The sequence below is a fragment of the Anser brachyrhynchus genome, assembly GCF_964034855.1.
Source record: "Anser brachyrhynchus genome assembly, chromosome: 19".
Taxonomy (NCBI): Eukaryota; Metazoa; Chordata; class Aves; order Anseriformes; family Anatidae; genus Anser; species Anser brachyrhynchus.
The window spans coordinates 4987987-5013411 of record NC_137712.1 but is presented as its reverse complement, the minus strand read 5'-3'; the positions used below and the strand labels follow the sequence as shown (position 1 = coordinate 5013411).

General features: G+C 45.6%; 2 protein-coding genes across 6 annotated transcripts in view; one reads left to right on the top strand and one right to left on the bottom strand.

Annotated features, from left to right (window-relative positions):
- DDX31 (DEAD-box helicase 31) overlaps positions 1-25425 on the bottom strand; it is a 63551-nt gene that overhangs the window by 1799 nt on the left and 36327 nt on the right. For 4 of the 5 annotated variants that reach the window (XM_080561776.1, XM_080561779.1, XM_080561780.1 and 1 more), the window contains 3 exons: positions 19834-19915; positions 13688-13799; positions 8238-8418 (listed from right to left, as the gene is read on the bottom strand). In XM_080561776.1, the coding sequence (XP_080417902.1) occupies positions 8238-8418; positions 13688-13799; positions 19834-19915 (375 nt within the window). The remainder of the gene's footprint in view (positions 1-8237; positions 8419-13687; positions 13800-19833; positions 19916-25425) is intronic. The other variant, XM_080561777.1, reaches the window with a different exon arrangement.
- Positions 10040-25425, top strand: part of SPACA9 (sperm acrosome associated 9) — a 127219-nt gene continuing 111833 nt past the window's right edge. The window contains exon 1 of the mRNA XM_080561807.1: positions 10040-10048. The gene's annotated coding sequence lies outside the window, so the exon portion shown is untranslated. The remainder of the gene's footprint in view (positions 10049-25425) is intronic.

Below are 25425 nucleotides of genomic sequence, written 5' to 3'. Positions count from 1 at the left end.
TACAGCTGTATTCTCCACTCAGTCCCCTCCATCACTCGGCTAAGTTTCTATTCGACACTTTCCTTGTGTCTCCAAGCATTTACTACAGTAATTCGAGGGTTACCAAGCAACAGATCAGTTTATTAACAACAGGGAAAGGACCCGTAATCCACCCGTAGCTGCCGGGCTGAGCTTCGGCTCAGCAGGGAGGTTGTCCAACACTTTATTATCAATCAGGTGAAATCATTGCCCAATTAGTAAATCAATACCCCCTGCTGTGGTGATCAGCTGTACACGGGAAAAGAAGGATGGAGGGAAAAGAGAGGTTTCTCCCTCTAACCAGGGCCACAAAAATCAATGGAGCTGTGCTGTGAAACCTGTGCTGATCACGGCAAGAAGAACAGCTGTCGAGGCCCTGCTTAACCACGAGGTGCAAGAGCCACAGGCAACAGCGACAGCCTGTAGGGACAGCACGCCAGGTCAGGATCCCTGGCCAGATTCTTCTTGCTGTGCTGCTGTAAAGGTGTAAATTCCCCTCTTTGCTCAGCTGGTGAGAGTCTCTAGGGCTCTGCCAGAGGAACCAAGATAACAATGACAAAGAAAGGCGCCCTGTGGTTATGGGACAAAACCCAGGAGAGCTGAGACCTCGCTACTCACACCGTGAGCATCCTTGGGCAAAGTATTTAACCTCTTTGTCCTCCGTGTCCATTCTCCCACCTCCTGACCCGGGATGACTGTATTTCCCTGCTGCCGAAGGCTGCTGTGATGCTAATTGAAGAGAGCCGTGTGGCAATACTGGATACCGTGGCAAAAAGCTTCACAGGAAGGCTGTAAACATAAGACATTTGCAGCCTAGACAGAACCCATGTTCCCATCACTGGATAAACACCTGGATTGTCAGCATCTCTTTCTGTGATCTCATGTCTAGGTATCACGCTGTATTGAGCCCTAATGAGAACACATCATGTTGATAACGGGCAGAGAAATCCACAGCCCTTTAAATCCCTCCTTCCAAACACAACAGTCGGCGTTTTGGTGGGGAACTACAAAACACTGCAACGAAGGGGAACTTGCAGGGAAAGAAGATTCATTAATGATTGACCATCCCGATGTGCTACAGCGCCAGGACTTCAGCGGCGCCTAAAGGAGAAAGGAATGTTCAAATGGAGGAGAAAATAGCCAGTTTTATTAGCTAGGGGAAAATGAGACAGGAATAGAGGAATCGTAACTCAGAAAATGAAACAGCTCCAATGCACGTTAGGAGGGCGCTGACCCCAAACACAAGTTATTTCACTTCTCTGCGTTACTGTCCAGCACAGTGGGAGTTTGGCGCTGTCACATACTGGATGCCAGGCAGATGTGCCACCGGACTACTACTCTTTTACACTAGATACGGGGTACCTGCACTCCCGTAAAAGACAGGCAGAATTGGTACGCAGTCAGAGAGCCAGCTGAGATGAGTTATCAAGTGGGGGACACATCGTCCCTTCACCTGCAAGGCCAGTGCACAGCCCTAGAGGCAACCACTGCTTTGGACTTTATGCCCCAGGTATAGGACAAAAACCAGGTCACCCCAAGGTCTCTCAGATCACCTCATTACCTAGGTAAGAAAGGTGTATTGTACAGCGACGTTGCTTGGTACGGTCTGAGAAAGCTGCCCTCCTCCTCATGGAGGCACGGGAAGGAAGGAAAGACCCAAGCTTACAGTTGCCTGCGCACACCTGTAATTAAGTCGCAACCTCAGAAAAGCTGGTACCGAGAGCCTCAGCAGAGAGACAACAAGGAAACAAGGAAACAGAGGAACTGTCCTCAGATGACTTTGTTATATCCTCAAAGACTGGGAAAGACCAGGCCAGAGCCATACTTTTAAAGACAAAAAAGCTCTGCCCTTCTCCAAAAAAAAAAAAAAAAGGAATTATTTAATTTGCTCTTTAAGCACAACCAGAAACTCGTGAATTTTGCCAAATACATCGCTGAAAGATGAAAAGGCAGGAGAGAAGCCTCTTGAACAAACAAGAGAGAAAAAGCGTCCAGCAAAGGAAAGAGAATAACATTCTTTTTTCCCTGTTTTATCTGCTTCAGCTTCCTTCTCCCTCCCTCTGCAGAGCCGCTCCCAGAGCACTGCTCCCCGTCCCTCCTCCCCTGCAGCGATCAGCAGGGGTGCTGGTGCCGCCGAAACCGCCACCTCAAAGGAAATCCAGATGCTTCTGGACTGGTCTTTACTGGTCCCTTAACTCCCAACTTACTTCTTTGCTCAAGAATATCATGAAAAAAATCCAGACAATCTTCAGTCACATCACAAAAAAAAAAAAAGAGAATGCAATGCAGATGATTAGCCTGAAATCCCCTCTGTTCTTTCTGCATCTGTCTTCTGCTCTGCCACACGACTCTAACCCACCACAGGAGCCCCCAGCTCACACGCAACGTGCCGTCAACACACGCAGTCTGTGACTCTCGTGCACTTTGGGTGATGAATGGCTTTGCACCATCCGCTGCACTCCACAGTCACTAACAACAAAATGGTGGAGTAACGACAACACGGCCAGCGAACAACAAGAGAAGTGAACTAAAATAAGATCAGAGGAAGTTCAACATAGCTGAGAAGCTGTGGAAGCTCCAAGGCATGAACAGAAGAGGAAGAAAAGCACGCACGAGCTGTTCTGTTTCTATACAACACCCCAGTCATCCCCCGAGCACTATTAGTAAGATTGTAAGAATGATCACTTTCACCAGCTAATTTTCACAGATTGTTTTGTTACAGTAGGAAACCGTGATGCTGGATGTGAAGACTCTCTCAGGTGTGCAAGGACCAAGTACCAAAGAAAAGGCACGAGTATCTGAAGCCATTTTTCATTTTCCTTCCCAAATTCCAGTCTGTGTTACATTGACACTCCGCTTCATTACAGAGCTGAACTGCAAGCCGACCTCCGAACTCAAAGCTCCTACGTGCCAGAGGAGTGTACACACATATGTGGTTTCTCAGATGTCATATGGTGACTCAGAAGATCTCTGCTACTCCTTTTCCCTAAACAGTGAGCACAGTTTTTCTTCAAGACTTCTCTCTCCTTGGCTGTTTCTTTGTCTTGAGCTGTGTGAAACGCTGGTGCGATGCAGCGCAGCAAGCGTGATAACCTTTAACCAGCGTGCAGCAGCTGCAGCAACCAAAGGTTCTCAAATTGCTCCAGCTGCGGAGGCCAGCAGAAAGTTCTGATGCACGCTCCCAGAACTCACGGTGTGTCTTTGGAGGAGACTGAGGCAGGTTGTTCCATTTATCAGAAAGCATTTCATCATGGATCTCGCTATCAATCTGCCTGACAGCATCTCCAACAGCTTTGAAATTGTGCCAGCACCAGAGCTGGGTTACCTCTGGGCGCCAAGGCTGCTGCAACACCTGCTTTGTCTACTTACAGCGTTAGATGAACCATCTGCAGCCAACGCAACCCTGTTTGGGCTGGTTTTTCCGTTGCTGTTTTTTGTGGAGTGGAGGCAAGAAATTCATCAGCAATCCTATACTTCACTCGACAAGTCAACAGATGGCCTAGGTACTCTTATCAGCTGATGTAAACACTAGTTGAGAAGAACGAGGATAATTATTACCCAGTCAATATCAAGCATCAAGTGCTGTTCCAGTACAGTCAGAGCAAAGCATTCATGCCAAGACGAGCTAAAGAGTATAGCTCACTGTACACCTACTGAAGTCAGTTGTAGTTCAGCTATACAGAGAGACAAAACCCCACAGCCTCACTTCCACTATAATACCCTGGTCTTCACCCCGTGGAATAAGGATCAAAGCACCACTGGGAGGTTGGGAACCTCCCAGGACTCTTGCTTCTGTCAGGCTGTTTCCCAGCCTAAAGGCCAGAATATATTTCACTTAGAGAAAGCTGCTCATTTCTTGGTGCGTACTGAAGGACACCGAGGTTTGCCAGCTCCACGTGTAAGCCCTATTTGCTCACTGTAAGATGGAGCAAAGGCTCTGTGCTGCAGCTATGGTAGAACGGGACAGTAATAAAGGGCATTGCTATACGCAGCTAACAATCACGTGGATTTTACAATTATAAAACTTTAATTTCATAAGAGGACTTTCTGAAACATCGTGGTGTAGTAAGCAGGACTCATCAGTGTCCGTGAACTGCCTTCATGCCGAGCGAGGGCAAGCACTCCTTTCAGAGCAGCCATACTTCTTCCTCTAATTTCTGGGTCTGATTGCATTCCAGTGCAGGAATCCACGCTCTTACCTGAGCTCCAGTCTGGCTTTCCAGAGCAGACTGCCCAAACCAAGTGAAATTCCTATTGGGCAGAATTCCAAAACCGTATTTTGACTAATTAAGTGATATTAGGAAAGCTGTAAACAGCACGCAAAAACTGGCAGGCAAACTACTCCTAATGATTAGACAATTGCTGTGCAGGGAGACCCAGCTGCAGCCTTGGTTCGCAAGCCCTGTCAGCAGAAGCATCAGTCTTTTCGAGACTGTCAACGCCAGGAAGTTCAGAAGTGCCATCAGGGATGTGGGCTAGGGGGACAAAGTGAAAGGCTACTCGCTTGCACCCAAAGCAGACTGCTGACCTAGCCACACAGAGGGTGAGCCTGGTTTACAAGGCAGATTTCCCGGCGATCTCTCTGACTACTAACGCTGAAGAATGCAACAGTACAATAATCTTGCAGCCAAAGCCTTAAAGGCATAATGATATTCATATTCAGAGCAATGCCGGTGTAATAATGATGTAAATCAAGCCCCTCAAACAGAAGCACCATGTACACCTTACCTTGATCCTGTATCAGTTAAGGTTTGAGTTCATCTCTGAAGGGTGAGGGGATTTTCACCTTAATTTTTATTCTTATTTTTTGCACATGCTGTAGCAACAATGACTATATTTTATACCCCTATGTAAACGCCTTTCTGAGCCTTCCTGGCTTTAGAGGCATCCTGCAGCAATGAGTTCCACAGGATCCACTGAACTTTAGGATTTCTCTCTTTCTTTGTAACAGCATGAGTTCACAAACAAGGAAAATTAAGTTGTGACTCCCCATTACAGTGAAACCCTCCGGGGACACACACCAGTCTTCCAGAGAGATCAATAAGGAAAAAGCAGACCATTAGTGCCCCACAGAATCCCATAAAACCCTGCTGATCCATAGTGCGAAAGACTGAGTAGCACGGGGAGGCTTGGTGGAACGGCAATAGGTTTTTGGCGTCTGCATTGTGAAAGAGTCAAAAGAAATGTCTATCTGGCGTGTCAGCTACTTCCTGGGCATGCTGCTTCTCTGCAGCGACCGAAAGACAGCTAATCCCTCAGTGGAAGCGGGATCAGCTTCCTTGCATCTACCCGGCAGTAAAAGCATGAACCCAGGCACTTACTAAGCTAATGTAGTGTAATTTAATATACAGGATCTGGTTTATGTGCCCCTCTCGTACATAAATACGGCATTTCAACTTTCAAGGAAATCGTGAGCACAGGATTTTGCCATCTTCTGATCGGGTTTTGCAATAACCGCTACAGCTAGGGGGGCAGTTGGTTTGCACAAAGAGGCTTAAAAAACACGTGAAAGTTGTACGTGTGCATTCAGAAGGAGAGGGCTGTGTCCACGTTTCAGGACCCATCACCACGCACCTGGCTGCTACATCTTCCTGCCTCACCTTCCCCAGGCAGGCTCTCTGAGGAGGCACTAAGCACAAAAGGAGACTTCAAAAGAAACGAAAAGTTTTCTTTGTCCTCATAAGGAAACATTTAATGATCACCTTTACCCCTGCTTTCAACCTGGATGGCCTGTTCTTTATTCTCTAGGCAGGTGCTGAGAGATGAGGCTTTAGTGAGCAGCCTGATTAAAAACAAGTATCAGATGTTTGGAGACAATGTGTAATACGACAACCAACACTCAGGGTATCACGTGAGAAATATAATTAAAAAGATTGCTCTGTGACTATGCTCCTACCATTTCAAGCCTCACATTTTACAATTAAAAGCCATTTGTCTTTGAATGGCAAGCTAAATTCTGCTGCTTTGTCATTGTGAAATCAAAAGCAATTCTCTGTAAATTAACAGCACTATCTTGAATTTATGCTAGCAGACACTGAATTTGAATCTATATTCACTTTTCTCTAAGCTAGCGCATAAATACTACTATATTCTCTTTTTTTTTTTTCTTTTAAAGCACACACAGATGAAGTAAATTAGAAACAAGTGTCACAGGCAGGAACAATTGTCACAGAACACAACTTTGGCTATTTCTGCAGGGTCTTAACTTTCCAGATGCTCCCGGATTTGAAACCTAGAGCCTGAGCCGTGACAAACCTGTGCAAAGTCTGCCCACTTTCCCTGAGCTGCGACTCTCCGATCCACGTGCAAATGAGCTTTCAAATCACTCTCTGACCATTTGTTCTAACACCTCCACATCCCCCAACCCCACGCGTCCTGTGCATAAACGCCCTACTGTATCTTGAGCTTGTCTGTACTATAATAGGATGAAGACCTGGGGAGGAGGAACGCTGTCTAAAAGAGGTGCATAACAAGGGAAAAAGTAGCTCTAACAGAGTAGCAACATCATAGGAACAGAGAGAGGCATTGTTGCAGGCCAAGTAATCCTGTGACACGCTACTGTCAGTCATAGCTTGACACCCTGCTGGGCCAGCAAGACATCAAAGCTCACCCCATACCATCTTACATGCTCTTTATCGGCTAATCAGGCTATTCTTCCTGAAATAAAGCTCCGTTAAATCCCCCGCTCACAGGGGCATTCCCATCCTGTTGCCCATCTGCTGGTGAGGGTCAGCTGAAGCAGGAGGCAGATCAGTGCTCTGTCCCTGGTGGCTTCGCAAAGCAGGACAATGCTGTCTCCAACTTCTTATTTTAAAACCCCTTCCCCTTGCCTTTTTTTTTCCCCTCCCCAAATAAATACGTGTGCAAGAGATGTCACCAGCCTGGAACAATTACGTGGATTAGTGCTTTAATTGCATGGTTAACATTTGCTAATGGAGTTTGCGGCAACAATTACATGGAAAGCGTCACAACTGCTACCAGAAAAGAAGAAAGATCTTTCCTTCTTTGAATTATTGCAGTGATTTTACAGGCAAGCCAGAAGTTTGTAGTCTGCCGTTGTGCTATGGAAGACGTAATCTCAAAAGGGAGAACTATCTATCTTGTGGAAGCAACTCAGAGCACCTAGGATCAGAGGTACTGAGCATCTTCAGCTCCATTTCAAGCAGAGGAGAGCATTTGGGGCTCTACTTCTCCAGATTTGTCAGGGAATCTCTGATTCCTGATGCAGGAAAGGAGCACCCAGGAGACTGGAACAGATGTAAGAAAGAGGGGAGAAGAAATGGTATTTGTCAAGGCCCAGAGGGAAGGAAGAAACTATATTATGAGATAAAATAACACCCACAGTACCTCACTCATAATAGGTAGGAGGGTCAAATCCAAATTTGAGAAGTGAAAATATTCATTTCTCTGCTATTTTCTTGATGCTTTTATCACCCCATGCCACATACCAACAGCAAGCAATTATGCACACAGCCCTATCTGAGAGCCTTTTTCCCTAGGCGGGGATGAGGGCGAAGAGTTACTACTGCAGTTGTTCCTGAGACAGGGATCACAGTGCTGTGTAGGCCTGTGCGATTGGAAATGGGAATGGAAAAACCTGGCAGCTTCTCCTGTGGAAGTGCTTGGCCACAACAGGACTGCTGCTGAAGCTCTACAGCCACCAAGACCTGTGCAAGACAGAGAACCACTCCAATATATAGGAAGTCTCATGCTTCTCTCTGGAACGCTGCCTGTGCCCTTTCCTACCCTTCAAGGTAGCTCTGAAGTATAAATAAATAAAAATTAAGCTGTTTCTGCTTGTAGGAACTGGTGTGTTTCAAGTACACAGAAATTGGTAAAGGTGCAGCAAAACCCAGGCTAGTCTATGTAGGCGCTTCTCCACGCTTAACAGCTTACTTCAAAACCAGAGCATCTTATCAGAAGTCAAACTACAAAGTGAGCTACTTGTTTTTTCTTTTCCTTTTCCTTTTTTTAACTGAATTCCCACTCAAATCAACCAAGTTGGTTTAATAAATGTAATTTTTAGGCTCTCTAAAGCTGTTGAGGAAAAAAGAAGAATTAAACAACAGCTCAGAGCACAATGCAAACTAAGCCCGGCTCAACATGATTTAGGTTCTCAGGAACAATCACATGGAGCAACCACAAGAACCTTGGGGAGCAAAGTGTACCATGGGTGGGCACGTGGCATCCCTTGGCTTGAGAACGTCAAGCTGGCCTACCTTTTTGGTCTCGGTTTGGTTTTCTTCTTTGAGCCAGCGGTTGGAAGAGCAGTCAGGTTCTGGGGGGCGTCTCTCAGGCCAAAGCTCTTGGCCATATGACCCAGGTGGATAGATTTGATGTGGAAGATATGCTTGAGGTTTCTGGGATAGGCAGCGTAGGCACAAAGGAAAGACTGCAGTGCTGGGAAAAAAAAGGAAAAAAAAGTGAATTCTGTTTGCTACTGCATCTTTATATATATCCACTTAAAGATTCAGCTGTTCCAGCTGAAAGGACATTGGTCTTGTCCTCTGGGACACCTTCTGGTCAGCAGCTGGTGGATAAGGTTGGCACGTTAAAAACCTGTGAAGGTTGTACACAGTACTGGTACAATCCCGTAAGGAGAAGAAAGGTGGTGGAGAAGGGTTAGGAACTGAAACAATGCTACACGAAGTTGCATTAGGTTTGCCTCTTGTAAGGATGCCCCTTCTGCCAGAAAGGGTGATGTCTGCAGCACATCTCACAGGAAGAGTTGCTGACATCAAATGGCAGCAGAAAGGGGGAGAGAGGGAATAGCGGGACACAGGGATGAAGAGAAGGAAATAGAAGCATGGAAGTGGCATAGGAAGGCTCCTCTGATATCACAATCCCAGTAGTCCATGCATTTTTCACCAGTTACTAGATAGTCCCTTATAAATATCTGAGAGCCAGATGGATTTCCTGACTCATCACCACACTGAGAACAGAGCTCACCTTCTCAGAAGGGAAAAATAATAGAATAGCGTGCAAATTTCCTTTCACATCTTTATATTCCTGTAATGCCCTTCCCTCAGGGCTCATTGCTCTAAAGACAATCATCCACTAATACGAACGCTACCACTGCTCCTCCACGTACCCGTAACGTTAACTATACCCAGGTTGTCCTCCCTGCTACAGGGAATAGGGGGGACTTTCAGCAAGGCAACCTGACAGCTCAGAAAACGCCTCCCTTCAATCCCCCGACTGCTCCTCTGCTCGCTAAACCTCCCGTGCCCCCCCCAGCCCTCGCTCCAACCACCACCTTCAGCCCTCTCTCCCTCTCAGCTCCTGACAGCAGCAAGCTCTAAACTCTAACCTCTCCTGCCCTTGCCTGTTGAGCCACCGGACCAGCAAGTTTGCCCACAGCTTATGTCTAATCTCTTGGCAGCAGCAGGAGATTGGAGTTTATGAACAGTAATAAAAATGTCATTTTAGCAGATCAGCTCCTGGAAGGACCCAGGGAATCCATCAAAGCTCTGTTTACTGAGTAAAGCGAACTCCTTTTCCCAATCGATGAGAAGAAAAGATTGAGTTTTTTGCACCTTCTTCCCAATTTCACAACGTTACTCTTTTAGAGGCATCTGAACATCGAGAGACCGGTGTTTTCCCAAAAAGAGAATGCTAAATTCCAAACACCTAGTCTCACTGTCTCATCCGAAGGCCATCCTCTGAGGGCTTATAAACCAGCTCAAATGCACTCAACAACCTCGTTCTGTTGCCTTTTTTTTTTTTTTTGCATAAAGTTATTGGTCAAATTCACCTGCTAAGAAAAGGTGTAACTCTTCAAAAGGAACAATATGAACCTGCTCTCGCTCCAAATCTGGTCCCGTCGGAGCTAATATAGCTGTCTTTCTTGCAGCATTTGAAATGTTTGATACTAAAGATCCTGTTATTATGAAGGCTGAGCTCACCTCCCTCGGTTCTTCAGATAGCAAAGGCTGCTGGAACTAACTCCCCAGATCAGAGTTAGAGAATCAGAGTGTCAGAGGGCCCCCTTCCCAAAGTCCTGACAGAAAGCTGCCGGATCCAGGCCTGAGTCAGGGCTTGCAACACCAGGGAGAGCTGCGAGAGACTATTCCAAAAGTGAACTAACAGCCCTGCCGTACCAGCAGGTCGAAACCTCAGCTCATGTAACTGTCTTAACTCTGAGGAGTTCAGAGCTGCTGACGTTCATCACAGCACTCAGGAAATCTAAATTAAGACCTTTGGGGTGGGATTCTTTTTCTTTTTTTTGTTTAAATCCTTACTCTCAGGTCTTTAGACCTTTCAGTGCTGTCAGAGCCACGTTTTCCAGCTTTTATGTGCAATTATAGTGGCCAGATATTAAAAGCTTTTTTTTTTTTTTATTAAATAAAAATCGAAGTTGACATCCTCTACAATTTTGTGATCAAAGACACAGAGCTTTGAGAAAACAACTCAAAAAGACTGGTAACAGTGCTGGTTGGGCCAAAATTCACATAAAGGGGACATCACCTTAAAGCCACAAGGGAAGCTGCTTGAGCTGGTACAGCTTTTGCACACCAACATGAGTCTAACCAACGCTGGCCTGGGGAGATTCAGACCTGCACTGATGTAAGAGTGGATTCAGAGCGATCCACTGCCCACGTGCAGCCCCACTTTTCTAGGGGAACTGTGGAAAAACAAAGGAATAAAACCAAAGAGCTACACCTGATGGGGGTTAGGTTGGTTTGTTGGTTTTTGAAACGGGGGACAGGAGGGTACCGAGGGATGAGACAGGTGCCATAACCTGTTCACCACGCTGGCAGCCAGCTCTCAGTGAAGGCCCCGCAGCGCAGCCCCAGCCCCACGGCCAGATAAGCTGCTGGGGGCGGTCTGCCAGTGTTCAGAGCTCGGGGGAATGGGAAGAAGAATGCACCAAAACGAGCCCCAGTACAAGCATCCTGCTGCAGCAGTGGGCTCCTGTAACCCTGCTGTCCCTTTCCACACTAGGGGTGAGGCAAATTGCTCAAGCATTGGCCATAAAATAGTGAAACGCAGAGGAGAAATGCAGGGTTTGCTTCCCTCCCCTTTCTGTAACCACAATGGCACGGAGGATCAGAAGACAACTGCCTGAGCTCTACCTGTCACTGCAGCTCCAGAACAGAGTACTCGTACACAACCCTTCAGCTGCGAGGCCTCTGGTTCCCAAAAGGGGCTCCCCTCTTCGTGAGATTTGTCCTTCAGGCAGCAGGGCTCAGCCACAGCCCTCCTCCCGCACCCTCTCACCGCTGGTCAGTCAATCAAGTTTGAAGGGCAGCACCTTCCCTGGACTATTTGATCGGAGTTTGGAAAATACGGGGCCGAGAGGCAGAAGGGATGAGTGGGCAGAGAGCCACTCGCCTTCTCAAAGCGGGCTGCAATCGAAACATTGCTTATTAACATTGACTAGGTCAGAAAATGGGGAAAAAGAGAAAAAGAGAGAGAAACAAATGCATCGCTGGCACGGTTTCCAATTGATTGTCTGCCATGAAAGCAAAAGCCAGCTGCCATGTTAATTATTCATGATGCCTGGCGCAGAGGGGAGGAAGAGGGGGTTTATGGAAGCCACTCAGCAGTGCAAAATTTGCATATGTAGATAGTGGAATAGGAGAAAGAGGTGGAGTACTCCTGTACAAGATAAATGGGATGCACAACGTGGCAAATTTCCTGACAAATGTTCTGGACTTCTTGTTTGCAGCTAAAAAAGTTATTAGTGCTGAAGTCAGCAACAAGTGTGTGTGGAGCTCGCGTACAGTGAGCTGTATACAGAGACCGCAGAGGTTTTCTGAGAGACCCAAGCCATTCAGTTGTTCCTTCTCCCTGTCACAGTCATTTCAGGTTAGAAGTTCGCACGGGGATGAGGAATCCCAGTGGAGCATCTGGAAGGTCATCCATGCAGAAGCAAGGATTTGACCGTATTAGGAACATGTTTTAAGATCATGGACTTACAAGGGCACCTACTAAAAGTAATACACCAGTCAAGTAGAAAACACAACTGAAAATGGGTGCAAGCAAGCTGCTTAAGTAGCAAGTCTCTAATGCTTTCATTGTAGGAGAAAAGTATTTCAAAACTCCAAGGAAAAATCAACGCTATGACCATTGCAGGGTGGTGGTAGTAAGAAACAGTGCAGTGACATGTCGCGGGGAGGTAGGGCAAAGCATGAAACAGCATTTCAAAAACCTTTCCCGTCAACATGGCCACGTAACATTAACAGCATGCAGAATAATTTGGGGTAAGCAGGTAGTTATAGTACAAGCTTCAGTCTTTCTGCAACCTCACCACCTAAGTCAGTACAGCATTCAGGAAAAAAGCACCTTTGACCTCTCTAACAGATCTAATCACTTCTCTTGACTCAAACAATTCTAATGCTGAATTTAAGTTCTATCCTGAGAACAGCGTTCCCTTATCCAGTTAATATGATGACATCGTACAGCTCTAAGGCCAGCTTCCCCATTTGCTTCTGTTTTTGGCCACTTAATATGTGATTTATGCAGTGCAGTATGTATGGATGCTTGTGCCACACCTATATGCAAACACACACAGCAGGTACATATATCTCATATCTTATCAGGACCTCTCTCATCCAAACATGACTGGAAACTGCGGAACTGAAATCAGCAGGACTTGTACACAATCTACGACAGCAGGATTTGGCTCAGGTCAAAGCCACAAGAGAGGTGAAAAAGAAAATGATCAGGAAGAGAGACACATGACAAGTGGAAGAAAGGAAAGGCTCTAGTCCTATATGTTCTGAGCAAGCGCGGCTCAGCTTCTTGCATAGAGTTTGCATGTTGTGGACTTGTCTCACTATCTAATGAACAAATTCCAACTAATTGTCAAGGATCTTTGGGGCCTGACTTCCAGCACCAGCTTTACAACAGCTATTCAGTTACAGGCGCACCCAGATCAGCCTCACTGGGCAGCAGAATCGTACTTTGCAGAGGGGTGCCTACACTGCACCATCTCTTAGGCTCCTCTCAGGAGACTGCTTAGTGTTTATTTTCCTACCACATCCATGTCAAGTTCTCCATCTTTTCCCCCAAATCCACCTTTCTGGCTTTTTCAAACCGAGAAGCAGAAAGGAAAAGCTTCTTGGACTGCTCAGTGACAATGGCTGCATGTCCTGCCTGGCAAGGACAGATACACAGTCCCAGATTTGTTCCTGGGTACAATTATTATTAAATCCATCCTGGCTTTTCTTCTTCCTGCCCGCCTTTTTGAGTAGTTGTGCTCTCTCTCGTTTTTCTCCCATCCCACACAACAACCTCCAGCCTAAGAGCCTGGCCTGTTAAGAGCTGCTCCCAAGACATCGTGCCTCACAGGCTTCAAATTCATCCCTGGTGTGAACTGAAAGCACCTGGTGGGTGTTGCACCAGGATGTGGTTAGGCAGGTCACCCATGCCCTTCCCAGAGTAACACGCCAACTATTCGCTCTTGTGATTGGGTCAGAGTCCTTGGATGTGAATCCTACTGAAAAGTCGAGATTAAACCTCATTTGCACTTAATATGGGGATGCAAGAAATTAACATTTAATATCATCACAAAGCCTTCTGGGCCCATCTCAACCCCCCTACGGAGCCTGATGTACCCAAAATGTTTCTTCCAGGCCTTTTCCCTGAAGCCCTTCCCCTGAAGAAAACATTGGCAGATTATAAATGAGCCCTTCAGGAATAAGCTGAAAAGAACCGCACTGACCTTTTTTTGCCCACCGGACGGTCACCTCACTGGAGTGAACATAATTTTCAAATTTCGTCTGCAAGACCGTGGCCCGCTCCCGGACTTCCTGAGGGTCCGTACCACAAGATTTCTACAAGGGCGGTGGGAGGATTAGAGGAAAGAGAGAATTTGAGTCAGGAATAATGAAGCAGTTTACAATAGATTTAATAACAGTAAAATCACACAGTAACCACCCAGGGGCCAACAAAGGTAATCCTCTCAATATTACTAGAGAAAAAAAAAATTATAGATAAAGACGTTAAAGTCAAAGCAGCCAGTAAGCACTCCATGGTGAGGAGAGCAAATCAGTTTTAATTTTGTGTTTTCTAACATCCATCACGTATCTTTTTCCCCTCACTTTTTTTTCTCTCCTCAGATTCAACAGGCCGGATAGCAGTGCTTATTTCCCCTGCAGTTATTTGGAATTACTCTCCCCAGACTCTACACGGACTCCGCTGGGCCCAGGATCTTTCTCAGGAGTCAGGCTGATGTTGCAGGTTCCCCTGAGCAGTTCCCCGTAGCGCCTGGCCTCTTCTTGGCGCTCATGGGGCAGGAGATCTGCATTCATCTCCACACCCCAGAGAATGGACCAAAAATTCAGCACCTGCGAACAGAGCCAACTGAAACGAACCTCTCACTACTGATGGCTACATGAAGTTTGCTCCCTGTCAGTACATCACAGGTAACTGTAACTGCTGGTGGTTCCTCCAGAGTAAGACAAGGCCCTTGCACCACAGACACGACAGAAGAAATTTCCTTGAGCTGAAAAGTCAATTTTGCATGTGCTCAAGCTTTTCCATGATCAGACTGTAGGATCCAGTGCAGGAAATGGAAGGCAATCATCACTGGGAGCAAGCTGTTACTGGGAGGAGAAAAGAGGCTGCCTCTCTTTCTGAAGTACCAAGGCAGATAGAGGAAACGTGGACAAGGAAACGAGAGATCTGATGGCAAGTTGACAGCAAAGTGCAAAGCCAAGCGTCCATGGATATGAAACTCTCCCAAGAAAGGACCACAGATCTCAAAAGCCACTCAGACAGGAACCAGCACCCAAGGCAAAGAGTGCCAGATCCAAGGCAGCAATTTGTTACTGGTCAACCCCTCGTCTTCCTGCCCAGGGCTGACTGAAAACAAACATCCACCTCCCACTACCCTGCAGCTAGGCCTGTGCCACCTCAACAGTCCCGTTGTTCCTCCCCGGGAGATCTGCATGCTAATGGTGCACAACCCTCCCTCCCTCCCTCCCGGCTTCAAGCATCTCCTCTGCCCTGCTGCTGTCCAGGGGAACCACATCGCGTCGACACTGGGAACCCCAGTGAGTGGGGAAGCCAGGCGATGCTGCTGACACCCCCCACAAATCGTTCTGCCCATCCAGATCTGCCCCTCTGCGTCCTAACAGCAAATCTGCCGACAGCACGACCCCAAATGCTGGCGCAGTCCCTGCACAGCGCCCTCTTTGGAACTCGGGATCCCGCTGCGTAACCCTTCAGCGAAGCAAACATACATGGGGACTCGAGGTCCTGCTCACCCGCTGCCTGGACTGTCTGCATCTCCAGCAAAGACAACGTTGGTGTTTTAAGGCTACCCGGGGCATCTCCCAGACTCCCGGGCTCTGCTATCCATCTCCCGGTGCACTCCAGAGACTGACAGCACACCCGTTTCAGGGCCGTCTCTTAGTTTGACTTCATGTGCGCCTGTTAATCAGCTGAGACAGTCTCCAGTCGAGGGGCCTCTGTAAAGGTTTAATAAACTACAAGTGGTGCTGCCTCCCTGAAGTGGACACTCGGCGTTGCGACTAACAAGTTTCCATTGACGTGAAACATAAAACTTTCTCCCACCCCGCCCGCTCCTCCTAGTCCCCATCACTTTTCTTTTGTTAAGCCTCCTGGCAGCACAAAGTGTCACCTTCCCAGCGTTTTTTAATATGAATGTGAAATTAGTGAGGTTTGCCCTTTCCCCTGGCGGACAGAATCCTCTGTTATTAAAAAGTAAAGCACTTTAATAATGAAAACTTTTTCTCTTTTTCCTGTGTTTTAACTGTTTAAAATTAATGAGAAGGGCATAACGGTTGTCAAAGCGATATTGAAAGCCGGGTAGCCAGGACCGAATAAGCACGAAAATCCCTCCAGAGTGTTAAATAAACAGTGCTTCAGCCCCCTCTGAATCCCTCTGTTGGTTATTGTATACATTCTGTAACAGCACTCAGAATAGATCTGAGCACCGGGGAGGCAGAAAGGTTTCAGAATTCCAATAAAGGCCTCAAATTAAAGACAGCCTGGTGCGAATTCCAGGAGAAAATTAAAGAGACCTCAAGCTTAAGTGACAGGTGACTTGCTTCTGTGTCACAACTGTCAGGGGATTTAGTGATAATATGGCAATATATTACAAAGGACTTTTCTTATTCCCCCCTTTAGGTTTCAAAATGAGGCATCTCTTCTTCCTGGTGCTGGGGGAAAAAAAAAAAGTAAGACAAAAATGAGGGATAAAAAACTAGGTGCATAATTTCCAAAGTGTGAGGTCAGTCCGAGAGAAATAAATGAAAAAAAGCAAATGGCAGGAAACAATGTACTCAGAAAACAGCTTCTCCCCTCCTCCCATCTCCACCTTGTCTTTTATCCCCTTCAGCCTCTTGAGACAGATCTCATTTTAAAATTGCCCCCTAATGGGCATGAAAAAAAAAAATAAAAATCTGTGTTTGATTCCTGCCTTCCAGGGAGGTTCATCTTTAAAAAAAAATAAAAATAAAAATAAATCTAAATTTAAAACTGACTCAGAGCCAAACTGCGAAAACAAAACCAGCACACCATGCGAGTATCTGGGCAGATCAAATACAAGAGTGCTACTGGAAGTGTACTGGAAGCCATCCTGCGTGCTTTACTCACACAAACCAGCTTTAATCCTGCTTGCAGCCTGGTTCAGATGAACAGGACAATTAATTTGAGACCCTTCCACATTTTTCCAAGGCCCAAAAGATAAAAGCCTACCCCAGAGGCTTGCTTGATCTGCTCTCCACCCAGATGAACGCTGCATCTGTTAGGCAACAAGCATTACTGCCATTATGGAGAAATAGTGGGATAGAAGAGCTTTTTCTACCCCATGTTTGCTTAAAATAAGAGCCTATTCTGGCAGATCCCTAACCACTAGTATGATCTGCGATCAATAACAATACCAATAACCTAAAAGAAGAGACGGGCCTGGTTGCAACGTGACTTCACTGGTTCAGGACACCAGGGGACCTCCCACCAGCCACACTAGGAGAAACCATACTTGCCTCGTTCAGAAGAAAGAAACTTGGGATTACAAAGACTGCAGCTTTTAGGTTTGAGAGGCTGGGATAAGTACTGAAAGTCTCTGAGTTCATTAAGAGAGTATGTTAATGGGAGAAAGGATAGAAACACAATACAACTAGACTGAGGTTGAGGAGTTCTTTCTTAAAGCAGGAAAAAAAAAAGCCAAAAGCACAGGCTGTAACATCTCCTGCTTCCATTATACTTCAAAACAAAATGAAGGATTTTGTTTTAATAACAACTTTTTACTAACCTCCACACACCTTCTCTAGAACTCGCCAAGTCCCCCTGCCCCCCTCCATAAAAGTTGAAAGATCAAATTTATTCTCTTTGTAGGCAGGTGAACATTCACACACCCAGACATAGCCACATATATATTTTATACACCTAAATATAAAATATACATTTTACAGGCACTTCAGCTTGCTCCCTGGCTGCACACAGAAGCCCAAAAAATGCATGTTCCAACGGGGTACTTATAATGGACTTCAGTTGAGGCAATGAGAACCGAAGAGCATTATAATGAGGTTCCTGTGTGCACCACCATAATATATACATGACTCAACACGCCGAGAGCTGATAAGCAAAGCTAACTCGCTCTCGAACGGCAACATCACAAATGGATCGGGTTCAGCTCCGCGTAACAACAAGTCCTCAATCACTCTGTCCTATGCAGCGTCCGTTGCATTCCCAGCTTATTCTACTGGCTTTACAGCAAACTTAGGGAGTTTAATAGAGATTAACCTCCCTTAAAACTCATCAACACGTCCCTGCAGCATCTGAGAAAGCATTACAGAGCACTTATAGAGCTTCTGATGGCAGTTAAAATACAAATCTTAACAAATTGAATGAATTCTTGTTTGCATTTAATATATTTTTCAAGTAATTCCTGAAGGTATCTATTTGATATTGACAGGCCTACGGTAATTTCATCCCCATTATATAGATTTTTTTTTCCAGAAAGAGAAACTCTATTTCTCAGTCTCTATTCTTTAAGATTCTGAGTCACATAAAAATAGGTAATTTTGTATTTCTAAGTCCCTGCAGCAGATTCAGACTATCCTACAGACACAGTGGATGTACCTCAGCTCCAGTGAAGTCAACAGCAAAATTCCATTCACTTTGAAGGCAGAGGGAATACAGGAGTTCAATCCCACCTTTGACTGCAAGTGAAAGGAACCAACTCCTTCTGTACTGGTGCTCATGTACAGCAGCTGGCATGGCAGGGCATGCCTAGGCAGCACTACCCAGCAAAAGAAATGAGAGTAACAGCTACTTTTCAAATTGGGGTTGTTTTTTGTTTGTTCATGTTTTCTTGTTGTTGTTTTGAGTAAAGCGAGGAAGGCAGAATACGAGTATTTAAATCAGAATGTTCTACATTTAAATGTGCAGAGTATCTTACAATTTGAAAGCATGGTAGAAATACCGATCTGATCGGTCCTGGTGACAAACAGGTTTGCTAGCTTTATGTTCCTGATCCAAAGGCAAGGATACAAAGGCATTGAGATGTTTAGATGAGAATTTTGGAAATAGATCAATGATTTCGTACCTCCTCAAGTATTGAGCTCTGACATTCAACAACATTCAGCATGCAGTTTGTCCTGCCACTTTCAAAAACCAAACTGTCATTTTCCAGAGAAGAAGAAAAAAAATAAAAATACCAAACCACGTTCTCTATTTTGCTCACTTCCTGTGAAATTACACTTGTCCTCGGGCCTGGAACAGGTAACATTCTGTCCCATGTCAGTAACAAACCCGAAGTGCAGTAACTTTATAGATTTAATTGTTGAAAAACTCTCCAAAGGAAACTCAGTTACCTACCTACAAGCACAACTCAGGAGAAAAGGAAAGTATTTATTCACAAAAAAAGCTATTTAAAATAACTTCTGCATTAAAACAGCCTAACTGCACTTTTACATACTTGCTAAAAAACCTAAGAGGCTGTATCCGAAACACATTCCAAACATTTAAAATATAAGCATTACAGGCTGATTTTAGTGAAAAATTAAGACCTTTATATACAGCTGTATCTCACATGAGCTACAGATGCAGCTTTCTGTGAAGCATAGGGCATGTAGGAAAAGTGAACATCTTTAAAAGCATCTTTACATAAACCACCACAGTTCTTAACAGTCATCTGAGAAGGTACTGGGCAGGTTGTAGGCTCATACATGTTAAAACAAAGAACAAGCAGACAGAACAACAACCAAACAAAAAAACAAAACACTTGCTGCATCATGCGTGATGCGCTCTTGACTTCCATTCAGAGCGAGGGTTCTTGGAAGATTTAATTTGCAAGAATGCAGAAACACCAAAGATGTCACCTGCAAATGGCTGAATTCTGTGAATTAGCAAACTGATGGCAGACCCAAAATTTGCCAAAGTCAATGAAAAGGTGACTGTCAACACAGAGAGCTTTGTTTCAGGCTCCAAGTAAATACAGATAATAATTTAAAAGCCTACAGAGCACAACACCAAATACATTTTGCTTGTTTCTTCAGAAAAGTTTTGTGATATTTGTCATCTCCAACAGTATTTTAATGCAGAAAACCCAAGGAGAATAGAAACACTGTGGGAAAAAAAATAAAGCTTTTACAGCTAGAAAGCTTAGTTGTCTACTAAAAATATTTGCTGAAGAGTTAGAAGGAACTGGTTTTGGGGGGCAGCAGTTTAAAGATCGGGCTACTGTGATCTAAGGCAGTTCCATGATTATTTGCATTGCCTGACATGATGGATATACCAACCATCATACCGTAAAGACGGCAGCTAAGGGAGGAATATTTACGATGCTCAACTGGTAAATGAAAATTGCAGCAATTCCAAATCAGCAGAATAACTCACCTTGCTTCTTGGTCTGGGCAACTTGAAGCGATCGTCTTTCATCAGGCTGGATAATACCTTCTCCATCTTTATCTCTGAGACACTGTGAAGCAACAAAGAAAAAAAAATGTCAATGATTTCTTCTACATTTTAAAACATAGCATGTAACAAACTGCAGGCTGATAATGGATTGCAAGAAGACTGAGATTTACATGTTCAACTTAAGCATTTACCCCTGAAATACATGAGGTCTTACCTCAGCGACTCCCCTAGCAACTCTAAAAACGTAACTAATAGGAAATCTCCACTCCAGCTGAACTGGTGCTTTCACTGGAACAGAGACAACATTTTACCAACAATCTTGTCACCATTATTAGTCACTAATAAACAATCCGATTCCAACAGGGCATCAAAATAGCTGAGGGTGGCATACAAATAACAGTCCACTGAAAGGCTCCTTGGTTCTCAACCAGCATAACTAACTACCGAAAAATTCCAGGCCTTTAATTATATTTCTGTTGTTTCCTTAATTTTTCTTTCCTTGCACTGAAAAGCACCAAGCCAATCAGGAAACATTTAGTTTTCTTTTACTGGCTTTCCAGTAAAAGAAACTCAGTATAGAGTTCAAGCACCTCATAACACTAACGCTTCACGTAGATTTACTTTATAGCTAGAAACAATAAGATGTGTAACCTCCACTTTGAGCCCAAAAGGACGTCAAAGATTTCATTGTCCATTAGATGCCATGGGCAGGGAGCAGATGATGCCTGGATTTTGTTGCTTGTGCAAGCGTGAGAAAGAGCCTGACGTGAGACATGCACATACAGGCTAGAAAGATGTGCTGCTCTCACTTTGCTGTGTTCTCAGCTCTGCCAGAACAAGTTTACTTTTCTGCTTCTCCTACATCTCATCTCCCCTGATTTAGCTCCTGGATCCTCTTAAAGACCAGAGACACTGCTCAACCCTCATTCAGAGGAACAGAGTGTTTTGACGTTTACACACAGTATTTTCCACCCACGTTAGTGGCCATGCTCACAAAGCTACAGCCCTAGAACTAAAGCCGTGTAAAGACGCAGCTCCTTCCTCTCACACTGACTCAGAGAGAAACAACAGGATCCCAAGGAACTTTTCCTATGAAGCCACCTCTCACAGCTTCCTTCCAGCTGGTCCCATCACACCTCTCTCCCACAACATTTTACATCGTCCCAACCTTTTGCTACATTGCCTGGGTCAGGGCTCAGAAACACAGTTCCTGACGGACATGCTCTCCCACTCATTTATAGCTTCAAAAGCCACCTCTGACGCCAAATAAGTGGTTTGATTTCCTTCCCCATTCTGAGAACTCACCTTCCCTCTCCTCTCAAGTGCAAAGCCAAAGCCCTGCCCATTAGGGACCCAACACATTTTATTTATTTATTTATTTTTTAAACACAGGCGACTCAGTCAGCTGTCCTAGCCAGGTTTCACACTGGGCGTTTATTTTCATTCTGTCGGCTCACATTCTTCCTGTAGATTCAACCAGATGATTTATTCTCCAGTCCAGCTTGCAGAACACTGCTGGGTACTGTTATGGCCCAGATACCACAAACGCTTAAGGACCCGCTTCATTTTAAAGCATGCAAGTGGTCCCATTTAGAGATGCATTTACATGAGACTAGATATTCTTTGTCCTCTTTAACGCTGTCTTGTGGGGCACACACACGCCAGGTGACACAGCACAGGAACAGCTGTGCAGCTTCAGGCAATTAATATTACAGCTGCATCCAAACTGGGTCCCATTTCCAAGGGAATTACTCAGAAAATAAAAGCTAAAGTTTGGGAGCCCCAATCTTCAAGTTGCTGCACTTCAGCAATGGGCAAAGGTCATCTCTAGAAAAGAGATTCTTTTCCTTTTTATACCAGAATGAATTATAAATAATGCACGGAAACCGAGGCGTTCATTAGGGTTTACAACAGTTTAAGGAAGAGGTAAATCTTGGGGGCCTAACAGCTCTCATACGGTCAGACAGGTGTACGTGGCTTCTGAAAGGAGGCACTGATGACTTTCTGTGAAGTGCAGGAAGACTGTAACAAGGATCTCCCCTTCCTCTTCACTCAGAGATCACAAAACCCCTGACCAGAAGGAACAGGTAATTCTTTACCATACTCTTCATTACTGGATACTGTGATCCTGGCCTGTTCCCCACCCCTTCCCACTTTAAGCAACGAATACCCTTTTTTCCCTGCAATCTGCATTTTCAACCTCAGCCAGTTCATCACCACGACACAAGGAAGGGAAGAGACGGTCCAGAGAAACACTCACACAGCCTGGAAGGGAAAGGCCGGTGTGGCCAAGAGATGCCCTGCGTGGGAGAGAAGCCCCATCCTTGTGCAGCTGGGACTCAACAGAGCAGATTCCTCCGCTGAGGCCGCCGAGAAAGGCCGGGGAGCGATGGGGGAGAAGGGGAAACGGAGCATAAAAAGCCAACTGAGGGTCTCTCTGTTTGTTTTTGAGAAGTATAACAGTAAATTAAAACATAAACGGCAACCGCTTAAGCGAGCGAAGAAGCGTACCTCCCCTTCCCCCAAAAGGTTGCTCTGACGCGGTGCTGAATGAAAACGTCAACCCCCTGACATTGATTTGTCTGAAATGTCACCCCCTCGCCGATCCTCCCCTCCCCTGGCGCGCCGCCAGCTCGCAGCCTAACAGATCTGTGAACCTGCTTCGCAGCGGGGAGCGCCAGGCGAGGGGAGCGGGCGAGGAGGGGGGAGAGCACGGCGCGGGGAAGGGAGAGAAATGACTCGTGCCTTCACGGTGATGGGTTTGCCTTTATAAATTAGTTAGGCCGCCGTTAGGAGATAAAGAAATTATCCGATAGCTGTCGAGGCAGGCGCCGCTAGATTGCAGTTGAAGGAGCTAAGAGAGACATAAGCAAAAAGAGAAAAAAAAAAAAAAAAGTAAATCTCGCTGACTTTCTACTGCTTCTCGCCTTCCGCCTTTGAAGGAAAATCTGTTAGTTATGTGTAGAGGCGAGACAGAACATTTTGGAGTCTAACCTTTTTAAAAAAAACGGGGGGTGGGGTGGGAAAATGCACACTAAACATCAGCGTGCGTGTACATACGCGTTTACAGTCGGGTAGAGGAGCCACAGCTTCAAGCCACACAAAGATTGAAAAGAAAGTTACAGAGAGGCACGCAGCTTTCTTGAGACCCATCGGGAATTACTGATCTCAGCAGAGCCAAAGTGAGATCGCTTTGGCAAAGGCTAATGCTGCTTTTCCACAGTGGAAGCCAAGGAGAGGCTTCAGGTACCGGTGAAAATTAATTGCGAGCGATTTCCAATTTCAAAGGCAGTCATCCCTAATTCCGAAGTGGATTTTCATCCAGGAACAAAGCCACGTCTGCTCTCATTACTTCCAACCCTCAACATTTCTGGACTTACTCCCAAGCATGCTGGGGTGGGTGGAGGGGTTTAAGAAAAAACTCTGGGTCTGATCCTCATCCACTGCAAATCAGTGCGGCACGGGAACTACTCATTTACACCAACCGAAGCCGGTGAGGACCTGTCTCATGCTTTGTTTTCTTAGAAATACATATTTTATGAAGTATTTACATTTCAATAAACCCAGCAGGAATTTCATTTAAAGAAAAAAAAAATTAAAGAACAATTCACAACACACTCATCCCCAGTAAGAAACAACAGACTTCAAATTGAAGCCAAGAATTAAAACAAAATGCAAAGTCCGGTAACTTGCGCAGTCCGAATCAAAAGCCACACGGACTCAGGATAAAGAAACAAAAATTATCAGCGCTTAAGAGGATCGGAGAGCGTCCGACACATGCTGTCTTTCACCATCGCACTGAATTAAATTGTCAGGATTATCACCGTAATGCTCTGTTTATGAAGGGTAACGGCAATTTGTGCTGATGGCACTTGCTGCCTTTAGCTTCGAGCTGCCTTCCCGCATCTTCTCTGTAATTCATCAGCTCTCTCTTCTGTTCCGCTGCCCCTTCTCACACCATATAGGAAGAGCAGAGGACACATGACTGCAACCAGGCCGAATCGCCCACCCATGCCAATTAGACACTCATTTCCTTCCATCTGAAGACAGGGGTCAAAGGAGGAAAATTACACTCCTTTTTTGGGAAGTCCCTTCTCTCCGGGGCAGCGCGTTTTATGAAGAACATAAAACAAACAAACAAGAAAAGACAGTCCCCAGAGTTGTTTGGCTGTAGTGATTTGAGAAGTAGAGGAAAAAACATCCACATAAACCTCCCTCCACACACTGAGCACAGTCTTCTCCAGATGCCTGACGAACGGCGGCTGGCTCAACAACAGGTCTCCTTAGCAGATATAATTACCAGCGTGGGTGACTGACACTGCTCCTTAAACTTGTTAAAAAAAAAATCGGATAAAAGCATTAACATTTATAATTGGGGAAAAAAAAAGGAGGGAAATTTCCCTCTCCTTTCCCCAACTCTTGCCCAAATGCTGTAAAATAGAAAAATAAAACTTTCTGGTTGGAACTAAAAATTCACAATTATGTGGGATTTCACCTTTAAATGTCAGTGCTGTTTGTTACATGAAAAAAACCCCTGTCAGCTTAGCCCTCCATGTCTTGCTGGTGTCTGCTTAATAGATAGTTACCTGGGATGATGGATGGCTCTTTGTTAGACCACTAAATGGCTCACAGCCTAGAATAAGCCTGTATTTACTGCCAACATTTGTTTGTTTCAAGGATGCAAAACCAAATACAGCTCCAAGCAGCTCCGCCCGACATAAACACGAGAAATAAAAGAGAACTAATTTGTGCACGAGTTTACAGGGCTCCATCAACACCAGTACAACACTAAAAGGACTCCGCTCGGCTGCTGTTCTGAAATGCCAAGAGACAGCAAAGCAGGGAGCAAGGGGAGTCACGTATCTCCAGCTGACTGCCGAGGAGGCTTGGGACCTGAGAGTGCTCCCGAACAGCAATGCTGAGGGGTTTTTTCCCCCCACAAAGGGACCACTGCGCAAGCAGAGCCGACTGCACTTTGGGCTGGCCCTTCACCAGCCTGGCTCGCTCTCCTTGCTGCCTATTCCCCAGTCCTAGCTACAGCCGGCGTAAGAGAGGCTTTCTCAGGTAGCCGGGAAACGTACCCCAGTTCTGGTCTGCTGAGTCCGCTGCCCTCTTTGCCTTCCAGGACCACACTGAGCACTCACCACTTGCAAAAGCCTCTACTATTTCTGTCACAAGCCACTTACACAACATATCTGGGCCAATTACCTGCCAGATATGACCCACAGCTCCCCAGCTATTTCTCCGCCGGATCTCTCCTGAAGCGAAAGCACAATCTCTGACAATATGGTGCTATGCAGGCAGATGGCCAGTTAGCATTTGACAGGCTCATTTGACTTGTGATCTCCGCATAGCCACGGCTTGAACCCAGGGCCACGGAGATAACAACCGAGTGCAAAGGATCTCCGACTCCCGTCTCCTCTCTGCCCCTCGCCACGCACACTCGCCTGCACACAATCTGTCAGGCTGATGATTTTTCGCACACTTTCCCCCCTCTCCTTTTGCTAGTCTGGGGCTGGTCCTGGATCACAAGAATTAATAAATTCTTATTAAAACCTGCGCGAGCTACAG